Source organism: Procambarus clarkii, chromosome 22 (assembly GCF_040958095.1).
Source record: "Procambarus clarkii isolate CNS0578487 chromosome 22, FALCON_Pclarkii_2.0, whole genome shotgun sequence".
Taxonomy (NCBI): Eukaryota; Metazoa; Arthropoda; class Malacostraca; order Decapoda; family Cambaridae; genus Procambarus; species Procambarus clarkii.
Window position 1 is genome coordinate 15,034,050 of NC_091171.1, and position 12,086 is coordinate 15,046,135.

General features: G+C 42.9%; 1 protein-coding gene across 1 annotated transcript in view; it reads right to left on the reverse strand.

Moving 5' to 3' along the window:
* Klp98A (kinesin-like protein 98A) overlaps positions 1 to 12,086 on the reverse strand; it is a 404,256-nt gene that overhangs the window by 278,236 nt on the left and 113,934 nt on the right. Inside the window, exons 12-14 of the mRNA XM_069329479.1 lie at positions 10,307 to 10,436; positions 9,915 to 10,080; positions 4,512 to 4,572 (exon numbers count right to left, since the gene is read on the reverse strand). Of these exons, the coding sequence (XP_069185580.1) occupies positions 4,512 to 4,572; positions 9,915 to 10,080; positions 10,307 to 10,436 (357 nt within the window). The remainder of the gene's footprint in view (positions 1 to 4,511; positions 4,573 to 9,914; positions 10,081 to 10,306; positions 10,437 to 12,086) is intronic.

Below are 12,086 nucleotides of genomic sequence, written 5' to 3' on the forward strand. Positions count from 1 at the left end.
AAGATGGCGTCTGTTTACAAGAGCCTTGAGGAAGCTGATGTGAACCCCATGTCGCCGTGGGAGTTTTGAATGGAACGTGAAAAATAAAAACACCCGGAGGCGCGTTGCGCACCCAAAGCCTGGGCCTGCAGGCGCGTTGCGCAGTTAAAGGGTTAATCATCATATGACGATAACCGCATTACCCCGTGAATCAACACATGATGATGACCGCTGCCTAAGGGTTAAAGTTATAACATGAGAATAGTCTCTGTTTATGACAAAGGCTCATTTGCCAATTTACATGTAGACTATTATTGAAACTGTAATATGCCTTCAGACCATCATGAACACCTAGATAACTATCCAGGTGATTTGAGGGGGGAAAAGGGTCTCAAGATAATAGATTTGCTGTGAGGATGGGCTGCATAGAGAGGGAAACAGCAGGCCGGGCAAGGCTGGATGATGGAAGAGGAGCCACCAACAGCCCAACTGGACCCATAACCTGACAAACAAGGAAGAACCCAAATCCAGGCCATCAGCCCATCCCAGTCAGCTATCAAGATAGGCCAACACACAGATAAAAGTCAAAAAGACTCCCAAGACAAATGTGCGAACAAGTGAAGCACCAAAATGAGGCATACTGATTTACGAGACCCCCAACATGAGGAAAGCAGGATAAAAAGGAATGTAAAGAGGTACCCAAAAGAAACCCACAAAAACTTCAACACTGAAGGCACCTCCCGCCAATCAAGTGTGCGAAACGGCAAAACCCCGACAAGCCTAAAGAGACCAAAGGATAGTCAACTAGCCAGGACGCTGACAAAGACAAGGACGCTGTCTAGAAATCCCAGACAAAACCCAGCCAAGTCCAAACCTGAGACGGAACCAAATGGGACTTCCTCCATTTCACCAGAAACCCGAACCTGGCAAACTGGGAAAGAACCAAACCCCTGGCGAGCAGATGCGCAGGCTAGCTGGGAGGCCAGACAACCAGTCATGAAGGTAGGCCAAAACCTGAACACCTAGAAGATGCAGACGGGCCACCACGACCTGGATAAGACGCATGAAAACACGAGGTGCCAAATTCAGCCCGAAAGGAAGGCAACGAAATCCTGATGCCCCACCACGAAACCGGATGAATAGGGATGTGCCAATACACATCTCAGAGGTCCAGAAACACCATCCAAGAACCCGGCTTCAAGAGAAGCTGGACTTGGGACAGAATAGTCATCCAAAAGGAGGAGGCAAGGAATCCAGGGGGTTCATATGGGACAAGTCCAGAATGAAGCGCAGATCCACACAGTCCCGTTTCGACACTGGAAACAGGTGGGAAACCCACCTAAGCAATGAGGTCTTTTTGACCACACCTAAACGCACCCATTCCAGGATGACCCGACAAAGCGGAGGGGAAGAGACCCGTCCCGCCAGCCCCGAACCACCTGGAGGGAAAGGAGCAGCCCAACACCCTTGTAGGCCGGAAGACACGACCTGAAATGCCTACAAACCATAAGACCAAGCGCGGGCAAACAACCAATTATATCCCCCCCCCAATGCCCCGTCAACAGGGCGACTCGTAAAAGAGCCAACGACTCTTCCGAGAACCCGACCTGGGTGCAGAGCAAACACCGCGCCAACCAGACAAAGACGGGTCCGGAGCAAACGCCTGCTCAGAAACTGGTACCAATGGCCCACCTTGACCAGCAGATGCCAGAGCCCTGGCACGACCTTTCCAGGAAGCATGAGAATGCGCACCCTGGACAACCAGCATATCCAAAATTAGGGAGCAGAAGTTACCTGGAAAAACTGAGACACAACTGAATCCGCAAATAACAGCGGACAAAATGGAGATGAAAACCTAAGAACCAGGGGCCCAAGCAGAATCCACATAGAGAGCAAGGACAGCCTTCTGACACACGAGATGAGAGGCATAAAACAAAGACACCACCTCCCAGAGAATAGGCACAAACAGCTTAAGCAACACCGCTGATGCCCTGGCCGCCGAAGTCAATGCGGCATGCGACGACCCAGCAGCCAACTCCTCCACATCCTCCATAAGTCAGTCCGAAGACAGCTCGAGAAAGGAAAAGAAGCAAAGGAGCGAAGCCAAATGCCCGCAAGCGTGAAGATCCTCAGCAGCAAAGGCAAATGAGAGGAAAGAGACCTGGATGTGTAACTGGAGCACATCAATCTCATGAGGAAGCACAGGGTCGAAGAAGCATGCATTAAGATGCTCAAACGCGCCCTCTAAGTACACTTGCAACACTGTTGCAAGTGTAAACCAGCAAGTGTAACCAGCTCTCGCCACTCAAGCATGTGGAAACAACAGAACGTATGACACATCCCCAATGAAAAGAAAGGGCAGTATGAAAGCCAGGAAGATGCCGACACCTCTTAATGTATCCAATACAGCAAAGACGACCCGAACTCAAGAGAGACTGGGTCGAGCACCAAGGCGAAAGCCAGGTCTCGCAGGAGGTACTGTATGCACCTAGGTCCTCCCAAACCTCTGCAGGGAAAATTCAAGTCAAAAAACTCTGGAAGGACATAGCCGCGGAACCCAAGGGAACCCGGAAACAAACCTGAGGGATAGCCGACCCCATATCAAATTTGTACAAGAAAGGAGGGTATGAAAACCCTGAACCATGCAACAGCAGACCCCCCCCCCCCCCCCCCCGAAGGCACTAAAACCCAGGCAGGATCGAAAGGGGCCCATGCACCCCAGGCAGCCTCCCCCTCAGCCCTGGAATCCACCAAACTAGGATACAGGGCAGAGCCGTCCTCAATGCCCTCCAACCTTGAAGGAAAGGCAGAGTCCAAGGAAAAGGCATCCAAGAAAGGGACCTGCTAGGAGGACCCAGGATCCTCAGTGGGAGGAACCGACTCGAATGCCTCCGTCCTCACATCAAATGGGGTAACCCCCGGAACCGCCCGAGCCTCATCCCCAGCTAAACTCTGCCCCGACCCTGAAACCCTCAGACATTTAGGAATCGGAAGCAGGGGAAAGGGGGGAAGAGAACAGTGAACCACACCAACAAGGGGAGGATGAAGGGGTGCAGACGGAACCAAGGTCGAAGTGACCAATGCCCTCAAGGCTGGGTCCCTATAACCAAAACTGGGCAGCCCCGGGGCATTCAAGCAGCCAACCAACTGTGCCCCTTGCAGCAACCTAAACTTAGTATGCAACGCATGAGCCTCTTGATCCCTAACCTGAGTCGTAGCAGTATGGGTAAATTGGAGCACAAGCAGAGAACAAGTCTCGCAAGACTCCGGGTCGAAGGTGTCATCAACCCAACAAGCAGCATGACGAGACAATACTGGTGATCGTCACCCTGAGCCAGGGGCAACAAGCAACCTTCAAACTTGCATAAGGCGAGATGAGACTCAGAAGATTCATCTATCATGGTCAACAAGTCTCGACGGGGTTTTCCAGGGCTTACAGTGGGGTGTGTCCCTACGGGAAACCCAGGTGCTGGACCGCCAAAGCCGGTTGTATCCCTGTAATTGACCCAGGCAAACTGGCCCCTGTGAAGCAAGCAACTCCAAAGGCCCGGAAGAGGACCGCCCTGCTGACCTAGGTAACACTTAATATGGACTGTGGCAGCTTCCCAACGGGCAAGAAAGCAAACTAAAAACTAAAGATTGAAAGAGAACTCCGAGGAAGCACCACAACCCAGGGGACCAGAAAGAGACAGCCGCTGTGATAATGCAAACTGGGCAGCCCAGCACACCCCCAACCAGCAACTAACCACTCCCTTCCCAAGGCCAAAGAAAAGTACCAGGACCTAAGCTGACCCTAAGGGTGAGGTAGTGAACCGAGCAGTCACTACCCCTATGGGAATGGGGACCCAAAGGACCCAGAGAAGAGAACTCTGAACCCCAAGGGGTGTACTCACAGGGCGCTTAGGGAAAGGAGCCCTAAAAGCATGCAGCTCTTGGTACAAACTCCTGGCCACCAACACACAGAAGGAAGACCAGCAGGGTGAAGCCAATCAGGTAATTGAGACCAGAGCAGGCATCCACCTGCTTCAGCCAACAAACTGACTGGGGCCCACTTTCTCCCCCCCTCCCCTGGGGGGGGGGGGAAGGGGTTTGGCACAAATGCATGGTGCTTGGTGTGATGATGTGTTGCTTGTTAGCTTGTTTTTCTTTGGGGGGAGTTTCTAGCCTTTGTTTGGTCTCAGGCTGTAATTTCCTACCAGGAGGGGTCTGTTTTGAAGCGCCTACCTTTCTGGGTGCTAAACCTGGTCGATGGCAGACATGAATACTCCCGTCTTCCCACGAGCGTGGGAAGACGGGACACCACGAGTGTAGCTCTCATCCTGTAACTACACTTAGGTAATTACATGAGAGTTTCATAGGCCATTGCTCCCTGCACCTCTCTGAGGGTACCATGTTCTGGCTAGTGGTCCCCGGTAGGCATGACAACTTCATACGACAGAAGCCCCGAACTAATATTAGCTAATATCAGCCCAGTAGCACCAGGGAGGTGACAGGGCTCCCCACACAGAAAAAAACAAATGTACTTTACAAACCTTAATCATCCGCGAACTGCTGCTACTATCCGAGTGGGTCTTCTCAAGATCACTGTCCATCCTAAATTACAAAGAGAGAGCGTTATTGGATTTGCTTTACTGGTTATTTGTTTTCAGTCATATTTTGTGACATTCTCTGCATTGTTACTCTTATATTTTTTCTATATTTTAAGTGATCCTCAATTCATCTGCAAAAGTAAAATTAGATATTGGTCTAGTGTTCATTGCAATCAATGAAGTAGCCCATCTTGTCTCCCCAGAAATATTTCTGCTCTCACACAACAGAATTGACAACGATGAATTTTTGAAGCCTGCAACTTAAAAAACAAGAGGTCATAGATTGAAGCTAAGGAAACAACAATGCTAAAAAATATTACAAAGTTCTCCTTTGGAAAAAGAATTTTAGATAATCAGAGCAAGTGTGAAGATAGTGAATGCTAAAACCATCGGTAATTTCAAAGCATTATATGACAATATACTGGGAAGGGAGGATACCGTGAACATAGATCTCATCCTGTAAATAAATATATATATATATATATATATATATATATATATATATATATATATATATATATATATATATATATATATATATATATATATATATAAATATATATATATATATATATATATATATATGTCGTACCTAGTAGCCAGAACTCACTTCTCAGCCTACTATGCGAGGCCCGATTTGCCTAATAAGCCAAGTTTTACTGAATTAATATATTTTCTCTAATTTTTTTCTTATGAAATGATAAAGCTGCCCATTTCATTATGTATGAGGTCAATTTTTTTTTATTGGAGTTAAAATTAACGTAGATATATGACCGAACCTAACCAACCCTACCTAACCTAACCTAACCTATCTTTATAGGTTAGGTTAGGTTAGGTAGCCGAAAAAGTTAGGTTAGGTTAGGTTAGGTAGGTTAGGTAGTCGAAAAACAATTAATTCATGAAAACTTGGCTTATTAGGCAAATCGGGCCTTGCATAGTAGGCTGAGAAGTGCGTTCTGGCTACTAGGTACGACATATATACATATATATATATATATATATATATGCGAACAAGCCTGAATGGTCCCCAGGACTATATGCAACTGAAAACTATATATATATATAAATATATATATATTTATATATATATAAACTATATGTATATATATATATATATATATATACATATATATTAGTATATTTTGGTATCAGTCTTTCCTGTAGACATATATTATTAAATATGACCGAAAAAGTAAGATTAATAATTCTAACACGAATTTTCTCAATCTTTCGTACATTACGCTTCACTGTTGGAGGTATCTATCGATGATTTCTGTGTTGTTTACTAGGATTTCTCTGGCGATGGTTTGGTTATGGGTTTGGTTATGTTCCATTAAGGAACATATAATCTCTTCCCATAACCAAACCATCGCCAGAGAAATCCTAGTAAACAACACAGAAATCATCGATAGATACAGCGATAGCAGGCGGCTTGACGTTTGCGAGGCACTACACATCAAGAAGTCAACACCAGCAATCAACAGCCAATTATTGCACAACTATATTCTACCCACCTCAAGACTCCACTCCAATATAGAAGCATCAAGAAATATGGACCAATAGGCTTTCTACAAACACTTCTATTCAATACCCATTGTTTCTGTTCTGTCTTGTGTTGATACTTTTAATACCCTATTAATATCCCATCTTGTTCTAATGCCACATCACCCTTCCCACCTCACTCAAATGTAGATATAAACTCAGAGATACGTAAGTTCTAATCAGTTGTGTATTTGTGAAGTCTTTGAAAATGTAATAAGTTTTACGAAACGCGTCCGTGTCGCGTCAGACTAGAAATAAAAATGAATTTTGGAGAAGTGATTTTTGATTTACCTCCAACAGTGAAGCGTAATGTACGAAAGATTGAGAAAATTCGTGTTAGAATTATTAATCTTACTTTATCGGTCATATTTAATAATATATATATACATATATATATATACATATATATATATATATATACATATATATATATATACATATACAGTGGTACCTCCCATAACGAATTTAATCCGTTCCATGTTCGTCATGTGAAACGGACGTCATACAAAACGAGTGTCCCCCATGTAACCAGTGTGATGCACTGTGTTTATTGTGAAATTTCCCTAGTGTGCATGACATCAAATGTTCCCCAAAATATAATTTTTCTTTGTAAAATGATAAATTACCGTCCCTGAACATGTCTATGTAAAAATAATTACCAAATTCCACTTACTTTGGCTGTGAGGGCGTGGACAAGGTGCGCTGTGACGTCATCAGGGGCTGGTCGCCCGTGTGTGAAGCTCCCAGACACGGTCGCGCAGGCCATTCAAGCACCGCGTGTTGCCACAAATATATTTTCAAATATTTTTCCTATGCATTTCCAATGCGGTTTTATTTGTTTCTTTTATCGTATATGATACATATTTGTGACCTTTACAATATGTATACAGTAGAATGTTCATAATTTTCCATGAAACTGTGATACATGTGTCAGTAATGTGTCCACAATAAATGTTTATTGTCACAATATTACGTGGTAAAAATGCACTAATATTACAATATGTACAGTTTCACATACTATTTACACAGTAACACACTGTATTACACACTCAGTACTTTGGAGGTGCGTAATAGTCAACGAAGTAGTCCATGGTACACAGCGCGACTTTGCTCTCCTTGCACCAGCTACAGATAGATTTTTGTTTCCTGTTTCATCGTTCTGTGTGCTTGCAAATAATGCACTCGCGTGCACCCTTGGCTTTAGTACTTGTAGGTGGTATGTAGCCAAGCTTGTAAAGCATAAGGTAGTAATGAAACGATTATAGGAAAAGCTCAATTTGTAAGGTAGTCTTGAAAAGATCGCTTTGTAAGGTCCCACACAGGAAGAGATTCAGCTAGCCTCAAAGAGTGCCCATCAGTCAGGAAGAGATTCAGCTAGCCTCAAAGAGTGTCCATCAGTCAGGAAAAGATTCAGGTATTCTTAAAAATATCAATGAACACCACCACCATGGAAGCCGCTAACACTGTTCATCTATGCTACTTGTATCAGATGCATCATCACTGAACGCAGAAAACGATTCATCTATGTATCATCTATATACATTAGAGATGGCAAGGGTGGGGCTCAGAGCTACACCTGGATACGCTCGCTGTATCATCCTCATAGGTGCTGTATCACAGGCATCCGACCGTTGTGTTAAGCCCTTATTGCGCCTAGCTTCACCAATGTTATGACCCTAATGTTCTTCAAACAATAGGGTCTGAATTGCACTGACTGAGTACAGTCTTTCAACACCGTGTGGGACAGGTGTTTGAGAGCCAGAGGCATGTGTGCTACAAATGGTTGCTCACGCACTACTAACCCAGCCAGCAGCCCTTGTTTTTCATATTCGTTATAGCAAAAGGTTCGTTCAGTGTTTGTTGGGTAGGCTGCTCCATTATGACAATCTTTCTTTGTTTCAAATGTGTTCCATTTGTTTTGTATTTATCACTTACGTCTCAATAATGGAGCAGCCTACCCGACAAACACTGAACGAACCTTTATGACATTTGTCCATTTTTCAAATTGTTTCAACAGTTCTTTTATTTTTCGTTTTTTTTTTTTAAGAAACATGGAGCAGTCGACCTGTAGACCACCGAACGAACATTTTTGACATTTGTACTGGTTTTCAAAATTCTTCATATTGTTTATTATTTACGTTTTTTGTATGTAAGAAACATGGAGCAGCCTACCTGCCGACCACCGAACGAACCTTTTGCTATAAGACAAATGAAAAATAAATATTGAACACATTTGAAGAAAGGAAAATGTCATAATGGTTTATTCAGTGTATGTAAGGTAGGCTTCTCCATTATTGAGACGTAAATGACAAATAAAAAACAAATGGAACACATTTGAAACAAAGAAAGATTGTTATAATGGAGCAGCCTACCTGCCGAACACCGAACGAACTTTTTTGACATTTGTTGTATATCAGATATTTCATTTCTTTTTTCCTACAAAAACGTCAATGCTTTACAACATCTCAGCAGTCACCCTTTTATATCCCAGCATCATTAGCATCTTTAAACAAGAACAACATAATTTATGTGCATCGTCGGAGGCGTCTAAGAATGTGCAAGCAGCAGCGCGACCCCACCATGTGGTGTTGACGTTACTCAAACCAGCGTTCGTCATACGGGACGATTTGACGCCGATCGGGCCGTTCGTTACCCAAAATATTCGTCTTTTGGGGCAATCGTTATGCGAGGTACCACTGTATATATATATATACATATATATATATATATATACATATATATATATATATATACATATATATATATACATATATATATATACATATATATATATATATATATATATATATATATATATATATATATATATATATATATATATATATATATATATATATATATATATATATATATATATATATATATATATATATGTCGTACCTAATAGCCAGAACGCACTTCTCAGCCTACTATTCAAGGCCCGATTTGCCTAATAAGCCAAGTTTTCATGAATTAATGTTTTTTCGTCTACCTAACCTACCTAACCTAACCTAACCTAGCTTTTTTTGGCTACCTAACCTAACCTTACCTATAAATATAAGTTAGGTTAGGTTAGGTAGGGTTGGTTAGGTTCGGTCATATCTCTACGTAATTTTAACTCCAATAAAAAAAAATTGACCTCATACATAGAGAAAAGGGTTGCTTTATCATTTCATAAGAAAAAAATTATAGTAAATATATTAATTCAGGAAAACTTGGCTTATTAGGCAAATCGGGCCTTGAATAGTAGGCTGAGAAGTGAGTTCTGGCTACTAGGTACGACATATATATATATATATATATATATATATATATATATATATATATATATATATATATATATATATATATATATATATATATATATATATATATATCTTTGATTACTTATTGAAAAAGAACTTTATTAAACAAAGCCACATGAATTCTAGATGACAAAGCACAGTGTTTAAATTTACTCTGAGCCATGCTAACCATGATCAAATAAGGTTTAAGAGTCACTATAATATATTGCTAGCACTACTCTCTAATCTGCTGCTACACACATGGGAGGATAAAATATATGTGCTGTTAGAATATCAACCTTTTAAAAGTATATTCTGGAATCCTTTATCACTTAATATCATAAGCATCAAGCTGACAAAGCTTAAAACTAGTAAAGAAAATTTACCAAAATTTTGTAAATCTACTTTTCTGTGGGAAGTCCCTACGGCTCCCTGGAGCTTATCAGGCTAATGTATGTTTGCATTAACAAAATTATTAACACAAAGAATAACAGTAAAATACAAAAGAATAAACACAAACCCAGAAAGGTTGTCGCATGATCTAACAAGATCTGTAGCTGATCTGGACAAGAAGGAGAGTCGCGAAAGATTAAGATGTGTTTTATTTCCTTCTTTTCTTAACCTAGCTGCTTCTTGGGGGTCGTTATAACGAAACATATGGCTCCCTCCTAGCACAACTACACAACCTGTAATCAATTAGTGTTTCAAGAAATTATATTCAATTTAAAAATCACACATTTTAATGTCAATTGACATATTAGTAAAACTAATCACATATTATCACATGCTTATTTTATTGTCTGCTAATGTTAGAAACTGCTGTTGATGAAATAAGACTTTCTAATAATAACAGGGACATTTAAAAATTAAATTCAAACATGAGTAATATAAAAGAAAGGCAACAAAACCAACCTTGTGTAAGTTTACTTGGTTTGTCAACCAGCTGAGAATTAACCCAACACTGGGCATCATGCTTAGATTCGAGTGTTGCCGCACCATCGTGTAGCTCAATTGTACAGTGCTCTTCTAATACTTCTCCGCCCTGTAAGCGATGTAACACTAACATACAGTACATTATTGCAGATACCATACAGTGAATAAACAATATATTTTTTAGAAAATAAAGGTTCCTAGTTGCTAGTGTTAATATATTAAACTCTGTAACTCAGGTAAAGAAAATAATGAATCTTGCCAATTCAAATGTTTACCGACATTGAAGAAAATTAACAAATACAGTACAGCAATGATATCATATATAGAAATAAGGGGTACAGTAGGGCCTCAACTTACAATGGTAATCCGTTCCCAGAGACCTATTGTAAGTCGAAATGAATTTTCCCATGAGAAATAATGGAAATTGAATTAATCTGTTCCACACTCCTCAAAAAACCAGCGTTGAATGTAATGAAACGCCATTTTCTGGGTGAGTCCTGGAGGCTCTCCGGAGCTATCCAGGCTGAATGGATATGTATAACTTTCTGGCATCAGTCAAAGTGCTAGGAGTTCTTGCCTACCAGGGATCATGAGCCAGAACCTGGCCCCCTCAGAGAGGCACGAGGAGCAATGGCCTATAGAAACCCCCCTTGTGATTGGGAGCATTCTATGTCTGCCATCGACCGAAACAGGCACCCAGAAAGGTAGGCGCCCCAAAACAAACCCCTATTCTGGTGAAAGTATTGCTACCGAAAGCTGAACGAGTGGACAGAACTCCCCAAACAAAATTATCAAACTAGCATGACGTCATCACGTCGCCGCGCCACCGTCTGCGCAACCCCCCCCCCCTCCCCGAGAGGGGGAAGGGGGAGCCCCAGACCCTCCACGCCAGCAATCCAACTGGCAGTTCTTGGCTGATGGTACTACTGGCTGGTCGAGTGCCTCTGGCTCCGGTTTTTGTTTCAGTTCTGTGCCTTGTGGTGTGGACTGTCTCTACCGGTGGGGTGTGAGCCAGGAGTAAGATTCCACGGTACTCGGGCTGTATGTGCCTAGGGCTATCTTCCCCAGGTGCCCTGTAAGTACTGCCCTTGGGGCTTGAGGCCACCTTCCACAAGTCGCCTTGGGTTCTACCTCCGCTGTGTCCTTTACTGCTCGGTACTGGGCTGCCCTTGGAGTCGGCTGGAGTTTTGTTGCCCTGGTTTGTCTCTGGGTAGGTGGCAGTTTTCGTCACTGGTAGGGGCGCGGGGTACTGCACAGCTAGTTTTCACCATTAACAGCGGCCGGCTCTGTTCCGCCTGGGTACGTTGTCCTCTTGCGGGGTTTTTCTTTTGTTTTTGTTTTTGCCTGGTGGGGGTGTCTGCCTTTACTATGGTCCCCCTTTCCTGTTCTAGGTGATTTTCTTTTGAATTCTTCTGTTGGCGGTACTCCTCGCTTGGCCCCCATGAGTGGACACATCCCGGGGGTTCAGCTTTAGCAGTTTGTTGGTAGATTTGGGCGCCGGTTCGCGGTACCCTGCCTGGGCTTCCCTTAGCGTGGTCCTCTAGGTGTGTCCCCGGAGTCCCCCTCGCGTCCTGCGAGTTTGACGGTTGATCTGTCCCCTTGTCTCAGGGTGACACTAACCGGTTGTGCCTTCGCCATGCTGCCTGTTGGGTCCTTGTTCTTGTGACCCGGAGTCGTCTGATGATTGTTGTCGGTACGTGCTCTTCTTCACCCAGGCCACTGGTCTTGATAATCGGGTGCAGGTGGCTGCGGCGTTGCT